Genomic DNA, 26,071 nt, shown 5'->3' on the forward strand with positions numbered 1-26,071 from the left:
TCTCACTCTCTGAAACCCTTCACGAATTTGTTGAAAGCTTGGTCGAAAGGTTTTGCCTCCAAATTCATTTGGGTTTTCGATTGTTGGGTTCCACAGACCGGCGGGGAGTATTTCCTGCCTCCAAAATCCTCAATCACATATTTGATCGGTGTTGTCCGTCGACATGTATATTGAGGTTTACAAAATTGGAACTCGTCTTGCCAGATAATCTTTGAATTAAAAAAATTGAACATAAAAAATATGGACTTTCAATCTCTCTAGATAATCTTTGAATTAAAAAAAAATGTTTATGGGAATGATGCTTCTATTTAAATTAATTATTCAATTATCCAAACTTTTAAACTTAAATCTAATATGTCTTGAGTTTAATTTTCATTTAGTTACCATAATTTTTAAAGTTTCACTAATACTTACGTCATTTTTTTTCCATTTAGTTATTTTTCAATTAATTATTTTAAAAGAATCAAACTAATTACAAGAAAATTGGTTCTCAATCTGTTTTCTTCACTATAAAAATTATTTAAAAATTCTAAATCAGAAATATTTTAATTTAATGATTAAATTATTCAAAATACTACTTCGTGTAAAAAACATTCTTAAACTTTCAAAAAGTAAAAAAGGAAAACTTTATAACTTAAAAAAAACGACCTCAAAATTACACTTTGTGAATGTTTGGTGTAAAATGAAGGGATGAAAACCCTTTACAGCAGAAAATATACAGAAACTCAATTTTAATTAGAACCTTAAAAATACCAATACATTGACAAAAAAATATTGGTTAAACATGCTTTAAAAAATTACAGAGAAGAAAACTTACGCTCGTTGACGACTCTGAATCTGCCAATCACCAAATTTTGGGGCACCACCACTTGAAAACCTTCCTATTCTCTGATTGAGATGGTTTGTGGGAACCAAAATTGGAATAAGGGAATGGAGAGAATTTTTTTTTAGAGAGAATGAATAGACTTCTTCGCAGAACTCTCTCTCTCGTTCAAAAAAATTTTTGTTACGCAAAAAATTCCCTCTTCTTCAGACTGAAGAAGAGGGAAGTTAGAGAGAATAATTGGGAACGTGGGAAAACCACCCACGTTCCTTATTAATTTATTAAATTAATATTAAATTAATATAGATTAATTAATTAATTAATTAATTATATTAATTAATTAAATAATTAAATCATATTTAATTAATATTTCATTTAAATCATATTTAAATGAATATCTCTCACATAACCTATAGTTTTAATTTAATTAATTTAATTAAATCAAATTTAATTAAATCAAATTAAACAAAACTATTAATTAATTCTCCAATTAATTAATTTCTAAATTAAATATCTTATATTTAATTTAATCCATAATTTGAATCATATTCAAATATAAATTTCTCTCATAACTTATAGTTTTAATATGTATCATATACACATTAAATTTTAATTTATAGTTTTAATATGAATCTAATTCACATTAAACTAATATTTGAACTTATTCAAATATTTTATTCTCTCGTAATTTAATTTTGAATTATATCCAAAATTAAATTTATATAATAAAGTCTAATTAAAATATAAACTTTATATTATAATGTATCAATATACATTATATTAATTCCCAAAGTAAATTTGAACATTTCAAATTACAACCAATATAAATAAATCTCATTACTCTTTATGAGCTAGGAAGGGGACCTAATGGACCTACAGATCAGAAGCTACAACGATATGAGATTAATTGGCTAAACTCATTAACCACATTAATCAATATTCGTTAACTGTGTGTACACTCCACTAAAGACTCACAGCTGAACTCTTCTCACTGTAGATATATTTCTGTATCCACGGATATAGACCAATACCAGTAAGTTAGTCCTTCACAAGTGTTCGTAACTCCAGCTGGGTCAAATTACCGTTTTATCCCTGGGTTACCTCTAGTCCTTAAATACCAGTGCTCCTCTAATGAACAACCTGTTTATAGTCTAACCACTAAATAGAAACCCCTCTCGTGCCATTGAGAGGGTAGGGCCCTTTGTTCAAGTCTCGGAGACACCATTTAAGGGAACACTTATCTACTTACCCTAAAGGTGGGAAGGAGTGAATTCCATCTTGTGTGATTATGTTCCCAGCTCTCCACTCGGTCTTGTCCCCAAAATGATAAGAATATTGAGTCGGCAATCTGGCCACTCTCACTCGTATAAATCAAAGGACAATCCCTCGTAAACAGGAGTTCATAATACACTCAGGATTAAGACTAAGTTACCTAGGTCATCCTAATGAAATAGCAATCCAACTAGTTAACGGAGTTACATCTAGTGATTACTATTTCGTGGTCCAGTCTTATGCAAACTCATTGCATAGGATACCCTCACTCGTATGTCATATACATGAACGCATTTGATCAATGTGTCTGTATCAAATACAAAGTGAGCCGTATCCATAGTGTTAACAGGATAAGGTACCCAACCTTAACCCTATACTATAGACTCTTTAAGCTGATCTTGAACATTAATCCCTGTATGTCTCTACATACTGTTCAAGACTCATCAAACAGCTTAGGATGTTAGTTTATTGGATTTGGGTTATTAAGACAAAACTAATAAAATAATCAATAACACTTATTGAAATTAAATAATAAAATACTTTATTAATGACGGTCAATTGATTATATTTACTATCTACGAGTTTTAGGACATAAAACCCAACATAAAAATCATTTACAAACTTTCAAAATCCAAAAAACAATCTAAAGTTTTTAAAGAAGTAAAGAAAAAAAAAACTCTTATGGTCGATTACAAAAATAGCTAATACCTTCTACTTATCTATTTTTCCTATTTTTTTTTCTCCCATCTCTTCTTTAATGCTACTCCCCTTTTATTTACGATTTGGCATGTGTTTATCTAAATTTATTTAAATAAATAAAATTACACACTTTAGTTAAAATATATACATTTTAACAAAAATAAAAACAATAATGGAAGTACTAATTGAATTTATAAGACTATTAACAACATGAGTGTGTGTTAATAGTTAAATTCATTTTTTATCTAATTATTTATTATTTTGATGTGTGTCACGCCTCGTCCCACACGCATCCTTGCTTGCTATGTGATACATTGTATGACTTTGATTATTTCTAACACGTTAAACACTAAAACAATTAGCTTAAAGTTCTTAAGCTTTGCTTAATCGCCTAGTAGCTTCTTTGACTTAACTTACACTACAAGAAAAACCCCTATTATGACAGTTGGTTTCATCCCAAATTGAAAGGATGGAACAAATAACTGTCATCAAATGTCAAAAAGCATGTTTTTGGCGGGAAAAGACGGTGATTTTGGAATGCCCAAATACATTACAGTTATTTGCTATGATAATATGTAAGGGCATTAAAAAAATTAATTAAATATTTTTTTATTAAAATAAAAAAATAAAGAAAGAAAAGGCAAAATCCCTCACTTTCTTTCTTCAAAATCACTCCCTTTCCTTCTTCACGCACACTCCCCTTTCCTTCTTCAAAATTCCTTCCCTCACGAATGACGAACGACACACGATGAAAACCTCAACCTTAACCCCATTCTTCTTATCTCCACGTCATTTCTTCTCGGTGACGGAGACCTATGGCGAGAAGACCCATAGCGTCGCCAGTGAGTTCTTGATCTTTCTTTTTTCGTTTTTTCTCCCTCCATTTATCTCTTCCCCTGTGCAATGTCCCATAAATTACCTTGATAAATTCAAGAGGAAGTAGGGTTCTTAGAGACATATAAAGAGCACCGATTTCTTGTCTTCTTTGCCTCTCCCTTTCTCTTCCTAACTCAACAATGCCTTTGTTCATTCTCTAAGGTACCGTAACTCAAAAACGCATTTTAACTATTTTGTGATTCTTTAAAGGTATATTGATGGTTTTGTGAAATATATTGTTGGCTGTGTGATGAAGCATTTTGGTAGCTTACAATGTGTTTGATGAAATGTCTCAATGAAGCCTTTGGTTGATTTTTAATTGATTTTTGTTTGTTTGAATTAGGAAATCAAGGCCAAGGGAGATTTCATGGCTATGGAGGAAGCTTTGAGAAAAAGAGAATGAAAATAAATGGTTAGATTTTAAACTTTGATGATATGTAGGGCCTTTAAGAATTTTCTAGAGTTTAGTTGTTACGATCATACATGTTTAGTGTTAGGTTTTATTTCTAGTAGTGCAGGAATTTCAATCTTTCTCTCTTATTGAAAAGAATATTTAGTCTTAGGATGTATTTAGGATTGTTTCTCAAGTAATAAATTTTGGAATGAATGGAAAATTATTTGGATACTTGGTTCTATATTATGCTATGGTTTCTTACATAGCACTTTAACACTACAAGAGACGAGGGTACTCCCGACGCCAAAAAACATCGACGAAAATGAAAAGTACGTCGGAAAAGGATATCCTGACGTATCAAACGGCGTCGGGAAGAACGTCGAGAGAAAGGCGTCGGGAGAGGATTTCCCGAAGCCGTGTTGGTACGACGTCGGAAAAGCCTCTCTTGATGCCGACGCGTATTTTGGCATCAGGAAAACCTCTTTTCCGACGTTTTTTTCCCGACGTTTGTTTACGTCGGGAATTCCTTTTTATATATATTTTTTAAAATATTTTATTTCTACTTTTTTCCTTATAATATTTTGCTCAAACATTCACAATGATGTTCGGATTGCTCAAAAAAAATTTCCGACGTTTTGGATTAAATTAAAACAAATTAAATATAAATTAAAATAAATTAAGAAATATACAAACACAAATTTAAAAAATAGAATTAAAATTAATAATACGAATAAGTTCACTACAACAAAGTATAGTTCTCAAAATAGAAAAAACATAAACATTAAGAAAAAGTCTCCCAACGAGGTGCGTATGCGCGTCATTCTACACCTTCGATCCTAAAAATGGTATAAAAATAACTAAGTTTAGTACATAATCATATATTGCAAAAACTTAAGAATAATAGAGATATATACGTACCACAGAGCTAGGGATCATGTGGTGGTCCCTGTTGTGCACGAGTTAGTTCTTCTATCATCTTTTTCATACTTTCCACTTGTGAAGCTAATGCTTGGTGATTTCTATCTTGTACTTCAATACGTTCCAAAGCTTCATAAAGTTTAGCTTGTAATTCAATCTCTTTTTCTGTGGACTGCGAACAAGATGTCGACGAACTGCTTGCACTCGCTGTTCTGCGGGCCTTCGGCTTGGGTCCCCAACCAAGGCCTTTTGAGTAGTCTGGTCGTCTACCCAACACCTAATCTCATATCTCATCCTCAGAGAGTCCGACTACCCTCTGGGGTAGGCTGGGATTAGAGTTCTAGCATTTGATTCTGCAACAAATTTAAAAACTAGGTTAGGTAACACGCAAAAATATATAATGAAAGTGGATAATTAATAAGGGCATAACTTACATGCGCATCCTCGGCGGCCTGCGACACGAATGTCTCAGCTCGAACGTGTGTTTCTCAGAACAATTCCACACGATCGATCGACTCTTCTTTTCTTTTAACGAGCTCAAACTGTCGTTGTAGAAATGACTAGGACCCGCTACTATGATTGTAAGGTTGCTTCTGTCTAGCAGCCTTGTTCATCCGTGATTGCTCATGCATTAAAACAATTATATTGTTTATTTCTTATACATATTAAAACTTGTTATCATAATTAATCATGACAAATACCTGGAATGCACGGCTGATATAATGGTCGCAGAGGAAGTGTCAATCCTCATCACGTCCAACCAATGCGTTTAGTGGGTTGGCACGAGCCTCCTCCGGGTCGCTGTACTTTTTGAAATGCCTATGACAGTCGGCCCGGAACTCTTTAAAGGTCGTGAGCATCTGATGCTCAACAAACCTATTCATTGCTTGATCATTGAAATCAAGCACAAACAATCGCTACACATTACAAACATAACACATTAGATTGGTTAAAGTTAGATATGTTTCAAATGAAATCATATATAAATGTGTAGTGTATTTAATTACTTCGAGGTCGCCCTTGACGACCTCAATGTATTCTCTCCCAACGTCCGCTCACTTAAGACAGCAGACGGGAAATGTCTTTCGCACGCACACGCCTATCGCCTGGCTGAAGCGAACGACGTGTGGAGAAATAGGCTTCTCCGCTCCAGGGACTCTAATCATCGAAATGCGCCCATTTATTGCAACGTGGCACTCTAACTCCAAGAGTCGAGACTGCGCACGTCTCATTCAAAATCTTCGCATCTTACAAACCCCTCCAAACTACAGAGGCTACCATAACTGCAGGATAGCCAACACAACCTAATTATTAACAACAAAATACTTCAAGCTATCCTACTACCATCCCTTAAAATTAGCAAATTCAAAACAAAAAAGGTTACCATAACTGCAGGATGGTCATCCCAAACATAAACAAATTCAAAACAAAAAAGCTACCATAACTACAGGATAGTCATCTCAAATCAACAATAAAAATATTCAACATAAACAGGCCACCATAACTGCAGGATAGCCAAAACAAATCTTAGCACACATATTACATTTTCAATTCAAAACATAAACTATAAATCCCCCCTTCCCCCCCCCCCCCCCAATTCAATTTAACTATTAACCCCCCTCCCCTCCCCTCCAATTTCAATTTTCAATTCAAATATAAACCCCCTCTCCCTCCCAATTCAATTTTCAATTTAACAATAAGCCCCCTCCCCCAATTCAGCCTCCATTCAATTTTCATTTAACTATAAACTCCCCCCTCAATTCAATTTTCTAAATAACCATAAACCCTAAATCATTCAAATTTCAATTCAACCACAAATTACACACATTCTACACAAAAATACATTTAACAAACAAAAAATTTATTCCAAAAGAAAATCCTAAAATAATTTTCCTAAAAAAAAGTCTAAAACATAAATTTAAACTAAATAAATTTTAATTTTCCACTTACCTAAAGTGGCAGACGGTGGCGGAACAGCGGCGGAAGGGCGACGGAAACGGCGACGGAAACGGCGACAGATCTCTCTTTTCCCCTCTCGGCTTCTCTTCTCTTTTCCCCTCTCGGTTTCAGTTCTGTAAAATACAGAACTGAAACGATTAAAAAGGGGATTTCCCGACACAGTGTCGCGGCGTCGGGAAATCCCCAAAAAAGCATCGGGAAAAGGGGAATTCTCGATGCACATTAAACGGTTTTCTCGATGCTTAGGGTTGCGTCGGGAAAAACCATATTTCCGATGTCGCTCCCGATGCACTATGCACGGCGTCGGAATAGTTCGTTTTTTAAAATTAATTTACCATTTTTCCGACGAATATTTGCCGACGCCCTTTTGATGCGTCGGGAGAGAGTGTTTTCCCGACGCGGTGTTGATGGTGTCGGAAAAGCCCTTATTCCCGACGTTCTTTATGCCGACGTCCTTTTTGGCGTCGGGAATGCTTTATTTTCTTGTAGTGTAAGGTACTTACATGTTTTTTTAAAACATGAAAATTTTTAGAAAACTGTTGTCAAAGACACTCACAATTTCTTTTTCATTTTTCAACAACTTTTTGTGTATTTTCATTGGTTTCTCTTCTTCAAGCGAATTTCTTCACAGGCAGTTCGATTTGTGTTTTTGTGAGTATCGGTTTCCATTCTGATTGTTCATTTTTTAGCACCATTTGGAGAATGCTTTCATGGGTTTTGGTTGTTTCGTTGGATTTTTGTTTTTTTCAGTGATTTTGGGGTCAACCCATATTTTGTTATGACCATTTTCTTGTTTCATTTGCATGGTTTTTGAGTTTGTTGAATCTAAATCCGTTGATAGATGAAATGCGATTTTTTTGTTTTGTGGTTCCTTTTTTGGGGATTTTATTTAGTTTGAGATCTGTTTGATCTGTGTTTTTGGGCATTGCAGATTGAAGCGTTTTTTAGTTTTGTGGGTACTAGGAAATGAATGGTTATCTACTACTTCGTTCTTCTCATTTTGGTCTTTATGATTCTCTTGCAGAATTTTTGGACCAAATATTTTAAGATATTTAATTGGTCTTATAACAGTCTTATTCTGAGCTACAATCATCATTTTCTTTTCTTACTAGGTTTTGCAAGAATCCATTAGAACAGTGAAGCCATATTTTCGACAATTGATTGATTTATAGGTCTTTTTGTAGGTTTAGTAGCCAAATTTTGGTTCAAATGTACTTATTTAAATAGTTTGTTCATTGCTTCATTGTACAAACACTTTACGAATAATTGTACATACAATAAAGTATATATATTAAAGCGTTCACCATTTCTTTCCATATGGGTGTGTTGTATAGTACTTTGTGATTGTATTGGTGTGTGTAATGGCAGTGCAACAAGAAAAACAGTGATTCAATTAAAAATAGGGCAAGAATGGTAGGTGAAATGATGACAGTTAATAAAAGTTATAAATGATAAATAATGACATTTAATATCTGTCAAACAAGATTAATAACGACACTTATTCTCTGTCATAAAATATAAATAACGACAGTTTTTATTTGTTATAAAATCTAAATAATGACATTTATAATTTGTCATAAAATAAATAATTCGTGACATTTATTCTCTGTCATAAAAAACACATTTCGTGAAAGTTTTGTAGAACTGTCATAAAATACTTTCCATGACTGCTGCATCAATGACTGTAAATAACTGTCACGAAATCCTTTTATGACAACATTTAACTGTCATCGTAGGCCCTTTTTCTACTAGTAATTACAACTTATAAATAAACTTTAGGCAATATACAAACTTAACATAATAGGAGTAACCAAAACTTAAACTTTTATTACTTAAGTTATGCGTTTACAAAACTTTGCAAAAAAAAAAAAAAAAACATAAATACAACTCTTAAGTTCTAAATTGAACACCTTGGTAGCCTCTTTCTGCCTAGCAAACTTCTCACCCTTTCTTTACTTTGGCCTTAATGCTTACTACTTGGAAGGTAAAACTTTAAAACATAAGTCAAAAGACTTAGTGATGTTTTAAGAAAACCTTTTGTGAAATACCTTTTATAAACATCATTTGTTCACATCATAATTAACACTTTTTTTCACATAAGCATATCATATTGCATAAACATACATTTCACATAAACATGCATTAGTCATAACCACATTCCTTCCACCAAGAACTTGAATCATTCTCTACGCAAAGACTCATCATCTCGCATTTAGATTACTGAGATAGCCTTTTTATCAACAACATTCGAGAATATCATAATTCATCCCTGTTGCTCAGGCCGAAGCGGAATACATATCTTTTATACATTGTCCTGCCTCATTTTATCATGCATGCCTTCTATACATGACTGCCTTTAATCTTTATGTGCACATAATAGTTAGCTCATTGATAAGATGAAGACTAATGGTTTGAATACTATTTCACAATCATTGGAATCCCATAAAACATACTTTGATCATAGCATAAACTTTTGATTTGAAACACATTTGAAAACATTCATAAGTCAAACATTAGTTCAAATCAGTAGAGGCTTAAAAAGAAAACTTTTAAACATTACAAACTATTTTAAGAAAAACACTCCCGATAACTTGGTTGTCTTAAACTTAATTGCTCCTATCCTTCTTCTCGCGTAGTCTTTCAACAACACTTCAATACTTAGTTTTCTCTTCAATCTTTTCAAAGTAACAACACTTAATAATTTGAATTCACCCCCTATTTATTCTAATCCTAAAATGGATTAGTCATGCTTAAACTCCTAATAATCCCCCAGCTCCTACTCTTAGTGGTACACGTGTGAACTTCATATTTAACTTAATCATGCTTAGCTTAGTATTCTACACATGGCCTATTAAGTAAACTTAGGAAATTTTCCAAAAGTTTCCTTACTCTTTCCCCACGTAGTTTCTTAGGTTTCCTCGCCTAATAATATCTTACGAAGAACTTTAGTCACCTAACTGTACTTAAACACCGAAAATCCCCTATTGCATAACCTTTCCTCGCGAGCTACTCAAATACCAACTTCTTATCACGTAATCTGCTCAAAACGCCTTTTTCAAAATACTTAGTTAAATTTTGACCTCATAACTTAGGTACGGATCCTCCAATATGTTTTTGGAATTTTTTTTTAATTTTGAAAATTGTGATATTTTATGTTTTCAAAGTTGTGATATTTTTGTTTTTTATCTTGGTTTCTTAGGAAATTGGTGTAACACATGCACACACAAGAACACTATATGGTGTTAAATTTCAAGAGTTAAAATATCAACCATATAACATTTTAGAATATGGATATGAAAATAAAAAAATAGGTTAAAATATCATTTTAATTCCTAAACTCTACGCATGTTTAATTTTAGTCTACGAACTTTAATAAATTTTAAGTTTAATTCTTACAACTAGTTTATTGTAAATTTTTTAATTACTCTTTATTTTTATTAGCATTTTCACTATAAACTTTTACAAAAATTTCCACATCCACTTTTCTTCGCGTGAAAAGTTATTATAATAGTTGAATTAATTGCAATAAAATTATCTTCAACCGACTAAATTTAAGATTTGCTAAAAACACAAATACTAAAATAAACTAAAATGCATAAATTTTTTGGAAGGAACCAAAATATTATTTTAACTTAAAAAAATAAATTAAAAAAAAAAGAAGATAGTAAAAATTTAGAATTGTTTAATTAAAATAAAAAATTCATTAAGGCGGCCTTAGCTGTTATGTCAGAAAATGGAGTAGCCCTCTGTCCACTTTAATGCCCCTCTCAAAACAATTCTCTACTTCTTTTCCCTTACCTCACACCCCTTCACTTCTACGTTACTAATACACACACACACCATTCTTTTTCTTCTTAATTTATAACACCCAATTTGGTAATATATCTCCTCTCTTCCCACCACTCATTACCCATCTTTCCTAACCAAAGTCCCTGACCACACCCAACACTTGACTTGACACTCTTATATACATCTCTCTTCTATTCTATTCTTATTTTAGACCCCAATCCCTCTTTCTATGATGTAGTTAATCTCATAAATTATTGTTTCTCGAACTTGATTGAGTCGAAGATGCATGATGTAGTTGAAAAAAGTCAATGTCGTTTCGACATGCTTGACATGTTGTCTCTTTCTCTTTTTATTTCTCTGTATGTGTAATCAAATCTATTTATTTTGTAGTTCGTCATGTTACTAGTTATTTGAATCTTTTTTCTTAGTTCGTTCCTTCCCATTTGAAATCTTTTGTTTGGATCAAGATTACAACTATCAACAATATAATCTCTATCCTTTAATTCTCCTGTTATTGAGATTTAATGAAGTCTTTATTAAAAGAAAGTTAAAACATTTCTAACAATCTTTTATGAATACTACAAGACTTTATCAACATTAGATTTTAAACTTTAGCCAATGTATTTGTAATAAATCATAAATTAATTAATCCCCTCTATTGGAGTGATTGTTTTTCAAAATATCTTATCTATCTTAAAAATACTCTTACCATTTTAAAGTCTTAAAGTTAATATATCATTTCGATCCTTATCTATTCAAGCTTTGAACATTTTGAAATTTAAAATTTAAGTAATGTATTTTCAATAAATCTCAAATTTAGACCTGATTTGGTCTAAAATTATTTTATTATCTTTTAATATTTTCACTATAAATTTTGAAAACATATCGATATATAGTCTTGGGATAAATCAAAAGTCGCTCCTAAAGTATAATGATAGTTTTAATTTACGATTAGACCCATAAACTTTCCATTGTAATTAAAATTAGAACCCCTCAAACTTACGTTATGGTAGAAATTATTGTAACAATCGTAAAGTTTGAGTGTCCGATTATAACACTTTTAGAAGCTTTAGGATTTACGATTAAAAGTTTTTGAGTATGTAATTGAAACTATCATTATACTTCAAGGGGTAATTTTTGTAATTTACTCAAATTATTATTGATATTCAATCATTTTCTATATATAAAAAAAAAACAACTTTGATGTTTCAAAAAGACTTTTAGGTGTTTAACTCAACCATAACCTTTTGTCACAATCATAGTACTTCTTCGTAACTACACAAAAAGATTGTAATGGATGTGTGACCATTGAATGATAATGTAACAACTAGTCTAAAACTCTTTGTTACGACTAAACGTACAAAATGATAGCATCTAGAAATGATAAATTACAAAATGACCCATAAAATATTATATTAATTGCAATTATTATATCTTTAATCTTTCAAAATTAAAAATTGAATCTCAAATTTATCCAAAAATTAGATTTGAACTCTCAAACAAACATGCTAAATGCATTAATGATTATATAAGTCTAGGGATATAATTTTTATCATCTTTGAGTCAATCTTTTACCATTATTGTAAGTTTGAGAATCCAATTTTAACAAATTTAAAAGTTTATGAACTACAAATATATTTTATTTAAATAATACATGTTTGATGTTACACGAGTCTTGAATTTGTTCTCACGAAGACTTTTGGAACACACATATTTTAAATTTCCTCCGTTCTCTCATGACAATGAAGAGTCAATATTGAGACCAAATCAATATTTTATAGACCTTAAAAATAAAATCAAAGTTTTCAAAAGAACAAAAATGTCATTTTTTTGAAATCTAAGTTCACATGAAAATTAAATTAAGGATTAAAAGTGTATGATATTTAAAAGTATTATGGTATCATAGGCTATTTAAATTCTCTCTAAAATTGTAGAGGCAAAACAATAAAAGATAATTAGTAAGTTATTAATATTATTATTTTGTTTGGATAAGAGTAAGTTGGGACTTAGGAGACTCTATAATGACAAATTAGTGAAATTAATAAGATTAGGGGGGGGGGGGGGGGGGTAATAATGACAATAACAATATATTAAATGAGGTCAATAATACACGTAACCTACTTACGTGGCAGTCTAGGGAGAAGCGCAGTTACTTAAAATTAATAATAATAAAAAATTAATAATAATAAAAGAAAAAACGAAAAAGAAAAGAAAAAAGAAAAAGAAAAAGAAAAGAAAAAACCATTTCTCCCTACCGTATTGGAGAGACGCCCTCTTTAATCAAGTTCACAACCACCCCCTTCTTCAATTCCTCTTCTTCCGCCTCCGAAATTCCGCCGGCCGCTCTCCGATGACCGTCGCCGCCCTGTATTCCGTCTCTTTCCGGCCTTGATTGAAGGTTTTAGGGCGGAGTGCCAGCTGGTTCGTCCGTTTTCTCGGAATCTGCGGCAATGAGTGCCGGTGCGGCGACGTTCCGGTCTATACTCGACAAACCCCTCAACCAGTTGACGGAGGATGACATTTCGCAGCTCACTCGAGAGGATTGTCGCAAATACCTAAAAGAAAAAGGTTTTTTTTTTTACACCCTCTTCTTTGTTTCTGTAATTTCCATTTTTGTCCCTTTCTTCCCTCCATTTTTTCCGGCGCCCCCAAATCACGGAAGCTTCCATTCTCTTTCTTCTCTTCTTCTTCTTCCTTTACTTTTTTTTTTTTTTTGCCTTTCTTGTTTAGCGGGTTTGGAAAGAATGATTGCGATTTTTAATTTTTGTTTTATTTTTAATTTTTTGCTTGTGTCCTCACACGTGTCGGGTCAGGAATGCGGCGGCCCTCATGGAACAAATCTCAGGCGATCCAGCAGGTTATTTCTCTTAAAGCATTGCTTGAGCCTTGTGATGATTCCGGCGCCGGTGCTCTCAGGAAGGTCGTCGTTTCGCCTCGGGTGAGTTTTGGTTTAATAATTTTGCTTTTGGGACTTTTCTCACTCAACCCTTTGTTAGGTTGCTGATAAAGAAAAATAAAAAAGATCTCCCTGGAAAATGTCCACTCAAAGTCATGTTTTTTTCACTTACTGAATGAAGGGTTTTCCTTGATCAACTTTTTTAACCCTTCTTTTTGAGAAATATTGTGAATGCTTGTCGAATTCATTAGTAATGATGTATGTGTAGATAAATTCCAATCAAGGTGATTCACCCAAAGAACCGAGTGATGATGCTCAGGTTACAATGTCAGTTGATGAATCTGCTTATAGCAATGTGGAGACTGCGAAATCTACTCCTGAGGATCCTCCGGTTGAACCAGAGAACAATGTCACTAGTCCCAGGTTTATCCTTGAATATCTTAGACTTTCTGCTACTTCTTCCATTTGATTTTGATTTGTGGATCGTATATGTTTAGCAATTCCTATGCCTGGATTGATGTATGCCATGTTGTGTTTCATCTTCTAACCTTCCAAATTTGTGCAGTGTTGCTGTTCTTTAAGACAGACCACTGATGATTTAAGCTCTTAACTAGATGAGTTACTGAGAGTTTGTGCTTTTGAAAAGTTGTGAACATGGATCCTTGTTTTGGCATTTATTCCCTGATTACTAGGCATGAACCAAATTTTGGGGTTTCAAATGTGAGCATAAGAAAAGAAAGTGAAGCTATGAAGAAGTGATCTGTTATCTGCTGGTCAAGTTTAGAGTCTTGCAGGAAAGAAGTTACTTGAACTATCTATCATGTGAAGTTTGTTGTTATTTTGTGAACCTATAGATTTGTTTTGATATTTTAGAATGCAAACATGTGCATAAGGTTGTGGGCACTTCTTGCTTCCTTTCTTAAAGTCACAGTCCTACATGGTTAATCCCATTGGCATACCTGGATGTATTTTTGCTATAGCAGTACTTGAGCTGAAACTTGATGCCTTATTTGTTGATTCCTGACTATATAACATGGAAAATGACAATAAGTTTCTGGGAATTTTTCTTTTGTTTATATTTTAAAAATTGGCTGATACTTTATCAGTCACTCAAATCTCAATAACTCCGATTTTGACATCTATATAAAAAATTTCTGGAATTATGCTTTGTAGGCTATACATGCACCTTTTAGAGAATTTCTAATCTTTTTAAATGATTTCCAATTTTTCTTTCTTTAATCAAATTCATACTAACTGAAAAGAGATGGGAACTAATGTTTTAATGGTTGACAGAGATCAATACGATACAAATGGAGTGGATGGCCAAATGACAATTTTCTATTGTGGCAAGGTGAACGTGTATGATGGAGTTCCACCAGATAAGGTATATACATTATCTCTTTTTTTGGATTTCTGAAGAATATTTATCATGGACATGTTCTTTTTTCCTCTCCCTTTCAACATTATGTACTCATCTCTGGATTCGCAGGCGTGGGCAATCATGCATCTTGCAGCTAGTCCTATTCATTTCCCTCAGAATCATCCCTTGAGTGGAACTGCTGCATGTCAGTCTCCACCATGTCTTTTGCAGACTTCCAGTGACAGAGATGACTTTTTTCCTCCTAGTGCTACCATCTATCGGAATGTGAACACAGGTTAGTACATGGGCTCTTGCAATTTTGTGGCAAAATGATTTTTTGTGTTTTGAAAATTTATTCGTAGCCTCAACTCCTCTGGGCACCTTTTATTGGACCATACTTCTGGTGGGTAATCTAGCAGCCATAGGTTCTGAAATCTACATTTGTTTGTGATAGATAGATAGGTCTTGGATCCCTTGATTGTGGCTGTTTTCACTTTCTTCATTAAGCTACTCTTTTTTTCCACGTTAAACTGCGTCTTAGAGTTTAGTGATTTTATACTCATATCTCCTTTAAAAATGAAGTTCAGTAATGTTGTTCACTATTGCCAATCTATACATATCCCAGTGGAGAAAGATACCAATTACCATCCCGAGGGTAATAATCATTAGAGTAATGTTAGATTATTTACAGCATACTAATAACCGAAGGCCACGAAAATGGAATCCAATTAAAAGAAGGGGCTCCAACTAAAAAAAAAAAGAAGCTATAGAATAGTTACAAGGGCTTTGAGAACGAAGTAGAACATGAAATCTAACAAGGGACCAAAAGTCTCTTATGTCCATTTTCCACCCTCTAAGCAGTTTGTTATTCCTTTCTTCCCAAAGTTCCCAAAAAGTAGCACACACTTTGGCAAGCCAAAATTGGTGGTAGCTATTTAAGTGATGATTGTATTCTGACTTGACAGAGAAGTTGGGTGAGCATCCTCAGCAGCAGCAGCATGCAAAGGGAACCAGTATGCGGGATTCTGGTAAACATTCGGTTTGCTTGCAATTTTGTTAATTGCATTGTGAAAATAAAAACTCTGTATTTCTCATGTTTGTTTGAAAGAATTGTAAAGAATTCTGTACGTTGACCAGACATTTGTTGGTGATATAATTTGGTAAAAGTTCAACTATACAACCTTTATGTTCACAATTCAACTGTCCTTTTTCCATGATAATTCAATTTCAAACGCTGGTATCTGATTTTGTGGGTTTCATTTTAATGAATTTATAATGTAATATGTCTTGTCAATGGTAAGTTAGAGCTCACGACTCCCTGCTGTAAAAGTTCCCGTCTTTGCTGCTACTGTTTCCCATTCTAAATTGTTATCTCCCATCCACGAGTTGCCATTTAGTCGACCGTCTCCATGACGTTTCTTTTCCCTTTGCCCATGCAAATAATTAACGGCTACCCATAGTAACAGCTGATCTAATCAATAGCTTTTCACCAAAATTGTGGATTTTCATATTAGATGTTGAGGGTCTGGCAAGTCGGAAAGTTTCATTACAGAGATATCTTGAAAAGCGAAAAGACAGGTACCTTTGACTAAGTTTGTTTTTCTGATATAATTCTATAATGATGACATCTTGCCTTGCACGGTACATAACCTTTGTGGTCTCCGATCTCATTTCATTCATTTCCCTCCCATCTTTGTGGTTATATTTCTATAAGGGGAAGGTTAAAGAACAAGAAAAATACAGGATTGTCGTCTCCTAGCCTGGAGGGATATATGAACCATCAAATGAGGACGCACATATCCAATAAGAATTTAGGTCAGATTGTGACGAGCTCTTTATCCCCAACTGGAGTAGCAAAAGCCTTCGTTGGAGGACCAGCTGACAATCAGCCAAAACTTGCTTGTTTTTCTGTCGACCTTAATGTCAAAGGTAGATACCTACAGAGCTTTTATTTTAGCAGTTGACTTTTTTTCTTACCTTTATATGTGTTTTCATTTCTCATTAAAACTGGCAATTAAATATCACTTTCTTAACTGAGATGGCCTATAGATTTATCATCATTTTCTGTAGTCATTTGAAAACTTTTATAGATGTACGCAGATTTCTTTGTTTTGACCTCCCGTCACCCTTTACTCTATCAATTTCTGAATCAATACATTGATGGGAGCCATGATATCAGTTTTAGGTGTCTCACTTAGCTGATGTAATTTTTTTTAAAAAGAAGCTGACGTATTATAGAATCTGGATATAGAAAATGTTAAAAGAAACCTTATAGTTTGACGACTTTTCTTAAACAGGATTTGTGTTCTATTGGTTATAATTGTGTCCCTGAGTTCTAAAAATCAAACCCGTTTGTTATATATGTAGTACAAAGCTGTTTGATATCTGAGTTTGGGAGTTTCTGCAGATATCCAGGAGTGCTGAGTTGATCTACGTTGATGGCATGCTACTTCAAAAATCATCCTTGTGATTGACAACTTGAGAGAGAGGAGATGCAAATTCGATAATTGTTATCCGCTGCACAGTTTGGCTGCGTTAAGGAGGGTTATGTAGACGTTCATGCACCAGTCATATTTTGGAGATCTTGCGTGGGAGAGGTGTCTATATCCAAACGGTATGAGTATCTCACTCAAGCTGATCAATTTTGTAACTCGAACAGGGTGTTGCAACCGATGCTAGGATGATTAGGAACTTGTTCATGTTTCTGCTGTCAAGGCTTATTGGGTTGAGATGATGATGTTCTCATGCATCTTGTATAAAAAAATGTATGCTATCTTTTCTGCCCCAAGACCCTCTCTCTGTGTATACCAGATTCATATTTGCAAGTGCTTAGCATCCAACCCCACAAAACACAATGCCTGTATTCAGTTTTCACAAGCTTCGAACTCTCCCTGTAGGTTTTGATACCGTTTTCGAGCATCGCTTCAACTACTTGATTTTGTATCTTTGATAGGGCAACAACTTAGATTTAACAATTTGAAAGTAGAGGGAACTTTTTGAGATGGAAAGAGATGAAAAAACTTAAATTGATGTGTAAATTAAAGGTAGGATTTAGGACGTCGTTTTATAATTAAAAGTCTTGTAATCAATCGAACAAAGAATTGGTCCAAGCTGCATGTTAAATGTTCATATAAAAATAAGGAGTGTTAATAGGAATATTGAAAATAGTTAATTGAAATTATATAATAAAGTAGTCACTAATTAGTTGTCACACAACCAAGTTGTCATACGAAGTTCTATTTTTGTAAATCTTCCTTTGTAAATCCTATATTTAGTTCTAGTTTTTCTGTAATAGAAATGATTGTTTATTAACATTTTTACGTTAATTTTTTGAAATCATTAACCTATTGTATATCTTTGAATGAAAATTATAATTTAACTAATTTTGATAATAATTAATGGTTTAAATTTAAGAAAATTATTTTAAAATATCACCAAGCGCAATTTGTATTCGATAGACGATATTATTTTGTGTTAAAATTAAACAACAATGTGTGTTTCAAAAACTTCCTTTAACATCAAAATATGTGGTTGATTTTGACTAGCTCACCTGGAATAATATCTATCTTTGATTCGATGACATTTAAGTTTGAAAGATGTTTAAGGAGATATTTGACAACTGTAATTAAACTCGATGGGTAAAAACAATTCACCTACTGTTTGAGTACAAACAATTGAAGAAAATTATTACTTCATTATGCGTGTTAGTTGACATTCCTCTTTTCATTACTTGTGTTAGTTTATATCACCAGCTAAATTTATCTAAAATCTAAAAAACAACTCTCATATGTTTTATTTTGATCTTTTTAGATCTCAATACTTTCAAAATATTTATTTTCGATTTTTGGACTCAACTTCAACTCATTTTGATTTTAATAAAAAATTTATTTGGTAATAGTAGCTTTTAACTTTGATTAATCTTTGACCATTCATTTCAGTTTCCATTAAATTAAAATGACCAATTTTAAAATTTTAAAGAATAGAAATGATATAAAAATCGAATAAAAAATTGACATCATTAGTCATGAAATCTAAATCCATAATTTTGTAAATGGTCGTAAAAATTTTAAAATTTCCATGTCATCACTCATCCACGCTACCACAAGATTGAAAATAATATCCGTACACGTGGCAGCTCCATTGACATTAAATTAAACAAATTTTAAGTAAAAAAATAATAATAATAAAAAAAGATCTTCATTGGAATCTTCGAGTTTCAACACTCAACCGATGAGAGAGTTCCTGTTTCTTCCGCCGTCCACTGCCTTTAAATTTGGAGCTCCATTTTTCATCGGAGCACATTCTCGACCATTCAACTCAGAGCAGGTTCAACAATGGCCATCGAGGTGAGAGTCCACCGAACCGAATTGCTTCTTATAGATATCGACATTTAGTCAAAAGATTGATGGACGAAACTAATGTTTGTGCAGGCTTGGTTTATGAACGATAGCAATGAAGACCAGAGGCTTCCTCATCACTCAAACCCTAAGGAATTCGTCTCCATGAACCAATTGGCAGGTGCACTTCCATCCTCTTATCCATAACTTCTGAAGAGATTTTCAGCCCTATAATTGAATTGAATCCAATGAATTATCTGCAGAATTAGGCGTTTTGTATTGGAAATTGAACCCTGAGATATATGAAAACGATGAGGAATTGAAGAAAATCAGAGACGATAGAGGATATAACTACGTGGTCTGTGAATATTCAGTACTCCATCGCGGTTTTGTATTTACATGTTTTGGTTAATTTCTTCTTTTGATAAATTTTGTTTTGATTTGGTAGGATTTACTTGATATATCTCCAGAGAAACTTGCCAATTACGAAGGGAAATTGAAGGATTTCTACACAGAACACATTCATGCCGATGAGGAAATTCGTTACTGTTTGGATGGCAGTGGCTACTTTGATGTACGGGACAAGAACGACCGTTGGATTCGAATCTGGATTAAGCCAGGCGATCTTATCATCTTGCCGGCTGGTATCTACCATCGTTTTACTCTGGACACCAATAATTATACCAAGGTAGGATTAAATACCATTAACTTCAAAGATTCTCATTTCAAGATATTAATTATCAATCCATTGGATTATCTACAGTTAATGAGGCTATTCAAGGGAGAGCCAGTTTGGACCCCTTTTAACCGACCACAGGAGCAGCACCCGGCAAGGAAAGAGTACCTCAAGTCCTTCACTGAGAAAGCTGGAGTGGCACTCAAGGCTCATTAAAGATTTGTGTATTCTTCTGTACTATGCCATTTAATACAAAGCTATGGGGTTTAGCTCAGGTCATGTATTGCTGGGTATGGCTTAGATTAAATACTGTATAAATATGGCAACTGCTGTTGAAACCCTGTTTAAGTAAATGTCTGAAACTTTATATTTATGAATTGCTATTCTCAAATAAATTGTAATTTGAAACCACTTAGGTAAATTCTGGCCCCATTCGATTTTATGTTTTTAAGATCGAATTCTTTCTCTTTGCAGAATTTGAATGGTTTTCTTTTTCTCTTTTGTTATGCTTAAATTACATTTATTTTTATTGTTCTACAGAACCTCATATTTGTGTTCATTAATACTACCAGCCCATAGTACCTTTGTTTGACGATAGCCTGTTCCATAATGCTTCAGGAATTATTGAGTTCACGTGTCAGATAAATAATTTAACCATTTCCTTAAAGATTACTGTTTTTCTCTGTAACATGTCAATTATATTCTTATCTAAAGTGTTGAGGGCCAGCTATGTTGTTTTTTTTTTCCAGAGATTATTGTTAGTTATATATAATTAAATTTGCCTTCAACAATCGTCATGTGTTCAAGCCCCTAGTGATATGTAATTAAATTTGTCTTCAACCATCAGCTTAAGCTTTTGGGTGAGTTGGTGGTTTAATAATTATTAACTTTTTGGTTTTCATGCTGACAAGAAAGTTTCGTGCCTCAAGGAGATCAGAGGCTCGTTTGTCACTGGAGAAGGATAAGTAAATTTATACCTACAAGCCAACTCTCTGGTAAGCATCTTCTGAATTTGTAACATTGATGGTAATTATATGCCCTTTCTATACATTCCCACCTGGCTTCTGATAAATTATCTTACTGTGCTATTAATTAACTTCTTGGGTCAACCATATGTGCTGTCTTAGTGGTATAAAAGGAGACATAGTCTCAATAACTAACTAAAAGGTCATGGGTTTAAACCAACCCATGATGACCACTTATCTAGGAATTAATTTCCTGTGAGTTTCTTGGACACCAAGTTATTATAGGGTTTAAACAGACTTAAACACTCACGGATACAAACAAAGAAGTCATCTTCTTGATGCACTTGTATTGCCAAAAATTACTTTGTACTGATTCCGAATCCAATGTGCATGCATTACAAACTTCACTCGTATAAAGTATTATCCCCTTGAATGTTAGCTGAGTTTGATTCCATTTTCAGGTATAATTCTGTCAGCCAGCAGCCTTGTACTGCTGCTGCAAAATTTTATGGCAGTGGGGCCTATTTGTTGAACGCTGATACCTAGGGATTTGCCTCCCTTTTCATTTTTTTTTGGGGGGGGGGGGGGGGGGGGATGATAGTTTCCAGTGAGAAAATGAATATGTGACTCACCTCCGGAGGCCTACTTTGATGTTCCAATCAAAGTGGATAAGTGAACCATTGAAATGAGGGCCGAATGTAATTACAAAGTTAATATCTGTGTAATTTAAGTTCGGACAACTTTGGCCCCATATGGTAACTATTTTGAAACTAAAAAAAGTAGCAATCAAAAAGTTGGTTTTGTTTTTGAAATTTGGTTAAGACTTCAACCACTGTATTAAGAAAGATGCCATTCATTGTAAGACATGGAAATGAAATAAGCTTAATTTTTAAAAACAAAAACAAAAGATGGAATGGTTACCAGGAGGGGTTTAAGTCGAAAAGCTTAAAGGAATGACTTGTTTTGCACCAATACAGCCCATCAGACAGAACAATCTCACAAAGAATAATATTCACATCCAATCAAGATCGAACTTTGCTTGGTAAATCCCAATCAAATAGAAAATGTGGGATTCTCCAAAGTTCTAATGTTTGTTTTTTCTAGTTCCTGTTTCTCAGAGGATTAAGTTTACCTCCAGTCCTAGGTTACCTAGCTTGACTCTCAGAATTTGAATCAGCTTTTGAGGCTTTTCCTCCATATTACTATGATCATAAAACTCGGTATTGCAGATGTTTCGCAGATTGCAGATGTTGCAACTGCCTCCAAAGAAAAGGAGGAATTCCGAGGCTGTTGGGTTCTCTGTTCTTAAAGTTTAGACTGAATGATGATTCTTTTGCTTTTCTCCATTGATTGGCTTTGACCAACAATTTCTTTGTTTATTCTCAGGGCTGATTTTTTCTTTAGTTACAAGGAATCTTTCATTATATATTTTGTGGTTGTGGGTAAATACAAAATGCGAACAATTGACAAGCGCAGGACCTTATTTTAAAGGTTTGCAAGTCTTTTCTCATGTCCTTATTGCAAAATTTATGTCCAAATCCCTACCATTCCATTCCAACCTATAAGATTAACTTACGACGGTTAAGTCTTAAATATTTGTGTGGTTAATATTTTATTTGATTAATAATAAAATACTTTTCCCATCTTCGGCTATATTTAGGACAATTAATGTTTTCTTCAAATAGAGATAATTAAACCGGTCTTTAAATAGTCATTTACTTGTAGAACTTTGGGTGCATTATGTCCATCTGTAGAACTATAGTTACATTTTCCCCTTTGAATGAGGGACAATTGGGACGCTAGTGGTCTATATTAATCTCCAATCATAATCATTTCTCAATGGACAACGGACCACTCATGATGCAATTGGTTGGTATTAGCCTTAGGGCATGGCCAAAACAAGGTAATTCATCTCTAAAGTTGTGAGAGCACTCTCCAAAAAAAAAAAAAAGCTTCTATTTAATATGGTTTCGAAAAACTTTGAAGTGACTACTATAGCTTTGGAAGAAAATATGACAAATAACTAATGCTCTCGTGGATTCTCAACTGACATCAGTAGCAGCTTTCACCATCATCTTTTCAAACAAAAATGGACCTTTCCGGCATTTCATGGATCAAGATGGTGAGAAGTCGAACACTGGCTTTCAAGTCCTTAATGGGGTGTCTGCAAACTTCCACATATATTTGGTAAAAACATCATATTCTCTCTCGCCTCTAACTTCATCGACTGGCACAGCATCACCAATTTCTTTGAAATCTTCCTCTGTTAGCTTCACATCCAATGACTCAATGTTGCTATTGAGGTTCCTAAGTTTGGTTGTACCTGTCGAATTTTCAAGAAATGGAAAGCAAAGAGTTAGAATGCTTCATTAACAGAACGAAAACACCCAGAGGCCTCTATTGGTTGGAGTAAATTCAATATCCTCACATATTTGGAGGTCAATTTGATTCATGAGCCTCAATACAGATTATGGAGGAGAAATCACATTGTATCAGTCTGAGTCTGTTAACAACCTTACTCAAAATCTCAAATGGATTATGTTAATTATAGTCTTGCTCTAGTCTGATATATTACCATTCAAGATTTTAAGATGAAAGTTTCTGTATTTGAATGCTGTCTCCCATCAAATATACCCCATATAAATGCATCACTAGATTCTCTGTCCCAACCATATTTGGATATTTATGTTGGTAGCTGATGGATCATAGCCTTCTATGTATAGTACTTTTTCTGCTACCATGATCATTATACCATCTTTTCTTTCATCAAAATAAGTGACTTTCTTGCTTACAAAGGCACACATCTTTATTGTTGTTATTTTGGACAGGATCAGGAGGAAGGACATAAACACACACCTGGGATGGGAACAATATCAATCCCCTGATGGAGCAGCCAAGCTAAAGCCAACTGAACTGTGGTATAACCATGCTTCACAGCTAGACTTGCAAGCCTTCTGTAAATAGCTTCATTTTCTTCTAAACTCTTCTTGCTGAACCTTGGGTGATAAGACTGTCAAACACATCCCATCAGCTTGTTATGCAACACAAAAACATAGACTTCATGCCAGAAGTTGAACAGGACTCTTCTTTTATAAACTTACCAATATGCTCTCACTTGGCAAGCTCTCTGCAGTTGCCTTTCCCCCAAAGAACCCTCGACCTAGAGGACTGTAAGCCACTATCCCAATTCCCAGCTCCCTACAAAACACCACGTCTTCATTCAAGATATCACTTTGTAGGTTGAGTTAGAAGTTTTGGTTTTGAAGACTTCGCAGTTTTTCAAGATTTGTTATTATGGACCTACCAAACATGAAATTGAATGTGTAAAGATCTATTATCTGGTTGATTTCTTAGTCCTCTTACCTACAAAGTGGAATTATGTCGTCTTCGATGTCACGACTCCACAACGAATACTCCATTTGAATGACTGTGATTGGATGAACTGCATGAGCTCTCCTAATTGTGTTTGCACTTGCTTCAGACAACCCGATGTACTTTATCTTTCCCTCTTCCACCAGCTTCTTTAGCTCTCCCATCTTCACATCAACCCACCAAAGGTTCAAAATGTAAACTCGATACAGTTATCAACAAAGAACGAAACATGGGTGGCAGGAGCAAAACGAAGAAAGAAATAGGGGAGTAATTCACTTCGTTTCCTAATAGTATGTCGACTTTTGTGACTTTATGATACCTTTTGACTTTCTTTCTGAAAGATGACTTACAGTTTCTTCGATTGGCACAGATTTGTCAATACGATGCTGATAGTAGAGGTCAATATAATCAACTTGAAGGCGCTCGAGACTTGCCTCACAGCATTTCCTTACATATTCAGGTGTCCCATTAACTGCAAATTCAAATCCTCCTAATCGTATAATCCCAAACTTTGTAGCTAACTGAATCTTCTCTCGAGGAAGCTGTTTCAAGGCCTGCAAGTTCGAACAACAATAACTTTAGTCAATTAGTAAGGTATCAAACTTAAGAGTATGTTGTTAATAAACTTAAATCCATAACCTTTCATAGTCTATGTTAATTAATAATTCAAAATAGGACACTGACCTTTCCAATCATGATTTCATTGTCATGATCGGCTCCATAAAGATCAGAAGAATCAAAAAAGGTTATGCCTCTGATGAAAGCTTGTTTGATTATTTTACATCCCTCTTCATGAGAAAGGGGACTGTTGAGAATTCCTGAAAGTCCTGCACACCCAAACCCCAACCTTGATACCTGCAAATTTTAAGTTTTTCTCACCATGAAGCCATTAATTCCCCCCCCCCCCCCCCCCCCCCCCCCCCTCCTTCATCCTCCCAAGTTTTTCCTTAGAAAGTGATCAAGCTTACCTCTAATCCTTGGCTACCGAGTTTTACTCTGGGGATTTGGATCAGTTTTTGGGGCTTTCCTTCCATTTTAAAGTAACCAGAGAGAGCTTATACTTAGCAGATACTGCAATTTCCTGTGGACACAGAGAGGTGAGTTTTGAAAGTTTTGTTTTTTATTTTTATTGTATATATTTTCACCCAAAGTTCTCAATGATAGCCCTTTTTCAACCTTTGTTTATTCTTAGTGCTGAGTTTTCTAGGAATATTCCATGAAAGTAGGTTGTGGGGCGTGAATGTAAAGGCTAAACTTGATAAAGATATTAGACCCATGTTATCTTTAAGTTGTAAAGTCTATTCTTCCACCTAATGGTCATAATTTATAAAGTCTTAGATTAATATATGTGCCTGTCGTTAGTTGGTGGAAATGTGTCATTGTTACCTAATAGTCAAATAAATAATTTGCAATTTATATAGTGACCATCGTACTTTTTTACTTGGGAGAATCTGTTTAAGTGGGACTCAAATATTTTTATAGGAAGTAAAAGTAAATTTATTGTTTCTGCCTTTGTAATAATTTATAACTTTATATAATAAACGAAGACATCATCATTTTTGTTGCACATTTATCTAAAGAAAATATAAAATGATCAATATATCAGTCTTCGATTGGTAGCTGATTTCTAATGTTTTAATTGCACTATTGACTTTCAGATTTTATTTCTCATTTTAAACCATTTGCTTGAACAATTTCTTAAATAGACATTCACCAATCATGAAGAAATGGCGTG

General features: G+C 33.8%; 3 protein-coding genes and 1 long non-coding RNA gene across 8 annotated transcripts; 3 read left to right on the forward strand and 1 right to left on the reverse strand.

Moving 5' to 3' along the window:
- The first annotated feature begins 12,936 nt into the window (after window positions 1-12,936).
- LOC103491229 (protein TIFY 4B) lies at window positions 12,937-17,892 on the forward strand. Of its 3 annotated transcripts, XM_008451091.3 has the most exons (9): window positions 12,937-13,298; window positions 13,544-13,668; window positions 13,895-14,049; window positions 14,920-15,010; window positions 15,116-15,281; window positions 15,952-16,014; window positions 16,501-16,564; window positions 16,701-16,915; window positions 17,394-17,892. In XM_008451091.3, exons 1-9 carry the CDS (start codon window positions 13,181-13,183, stop codon window positions 17,408-17,410), a joined length of 1,014 nt encoding a protein of 337 aa, XP_008449313.1. In that variant the 5' UTR covers window positions 12,937-13,180; the 3' UTR covers window positions 17,411-17,892. The 3 variants fall into 3 exon arrangements, with proteins under 3 accessions (XP_008449313.1, XP_008449314.1, XP_050941205.1); XM_008451092.3 differs by lacking the exon at window positions 16,501-16,564 and having other exon boundaries at window positions 16,730-16,915; XM_051085248.1 differs by lacking the exon at window positions 17,394-17,892 and having other exon boundaries at window positions 16,730-16,881.
- Window positions 17,893-19,167: 1,275 nt separating this feature from the next.
- LOC103491227 (acireductone dioxygenase 4) lies at window positions 19,168-20,420 on the forward strand. Of its 3 annotated transcripts, none has more exons than XM_008451090.3 (5): window positions 19,168-19,332; window positions 19,417-19,504; window positions 19,587-19,681; window positions 19,772-20,011; window positions 20,087-20,420. In XM_008451090.3, exons 1-5 carry the CDS (start codon window positions 19,321-19,323, stop codon window positions 20,213-20,215), a joined length of 564 nt encoding a protein of 187 aa, XP_008449312.1. In that variant the 5' UTR covers window positions 19,168-19,320; the 3' UTR covers window positions 20,216-20,420. The 3 variants fall into 3 exon arrangements, with proteins under 3 accessions (XP_008449312.1, XP_050941207.1, XP_050941206.1); XM_051085250.1 differs by having other exon boundaries at window positions 19,587-19,678; XM_051085249.1 differs by having other exon boundaries at window positions 19,772-20,420.
- Window positions 20,421-22,745: 2,325 nt separating this feature from the next.
- On the reverse strand, window positions 22,746-25,453 carry LOC103491226 (perakine reductase-like). Its single transcript, XM_008451089.3, has 7 exons — window positions 25,305-25,453; window positions 25,021-25,191; window positions 24,687-24,890; window positions 24,328-24,500; window positions 24,066-24,162; window positions 23,821-23,974; window positions 22,746-23,287 (listed from the first exon to the last, which is right to left on the reverse strand). Exons 1-7 carry the CDS (start codon window positions 25,368-25,370, stop codon window positions 23,109-23,111), a joined length of 1,044 nt encoding a protein of 347 aa, XP_008449311.2. The 5' UTR covers window positions 25,371-25,453; the 3' UTR covers window positions 22,746-23,108.
- Window positions 23,006-25,683, forward strand: LOC127149500 (uncharacterized). Its single transcript, XR_007821180.1, has 2 exons — window positions 23,006-23,151; window positions 23,793-25,683. It is a non-coding gene; the product is annotated as an uncharacterized LOC127149500 (long non-coding RNA).
- The last annotated feature ends 388 nt before the right edge of the window (window positions 25,684-26,071 follow it).

This window comes from Cucumis melo, chromosome 5, assembly GCF_025177605.1.
Source record: "Cucumis melo cultivar AY chromosome 5, USDA_Cmelo_AY_1.0, whole genome shotgun sequence".
In the NCBI taxonomy this organism is placed as follows: Eukaryota; Viridiplantae; Streptophyta; class Magnoliopsida; order Cucurbitales; family Cucurbitaceae; genus Cucumis; species Cucumis melo.

Bases quoted from the DNA above. Each gene is read 5' to 3' on its own strand.
- LOC103491226 (XM_008451089.3), bottom strand. From the start codon at position 25,370: ATGGAAGGAAAGCCCCAAAAACTGATCCAAATCCCCAGAGTAAAACTC. The intron at 24,163-24,327 runs GTAAGAGGACTA...GGTGTTTTGTAG, and splicing joins GACATAATTCCACTTTGTAG to GGAGCTGGGAATTGGGATAG. The intron at 23,288-23,820 runs GTGTGTGTTTAT...AAAATTCGACAG, and splicing joins TGATATTGTTCCCATCCCAG to GTACAACCAAACTTAGGAAC.
- LOC103491227 (XM_051085249.1), top strand. The intron at 19,505-19,586 runs GTGCACTTCCAT...AATTATCTGCAG, and splicing joins CTCCATGAACCAATTGGCAG to AATTAGGCGTTTTGTATTGG. The intron at 19,682-19,771 runs GTCTGTGAATAT...TTGATTTGGTAG, and splicing joins ATAGAGGATATAACTACGTG to GATTTACTTGATATATCTCC.
- LOC103491229 (XM_008451091.3), top strand. From the start codon at position 13,181: ATGAGTGCCGGTGCGGCGACGTTCCGGTCTATACTCGACAAACCCCTC. The intron at 16,015-16,500 runs GTAAACATTCGG...TTTTCATATTAG, and splicing joins AACCAGTATGCGGGATTCTG to ATGTTGAGGGTCTGGCAAGT. The intron at 16,565-16,700 runs GTACCTTTGACT...TATTTCTATAAG, and splicing joins CTTGAAAAGCGAAAAGACAG to GGGAAGGTTAAAGAACAAGA.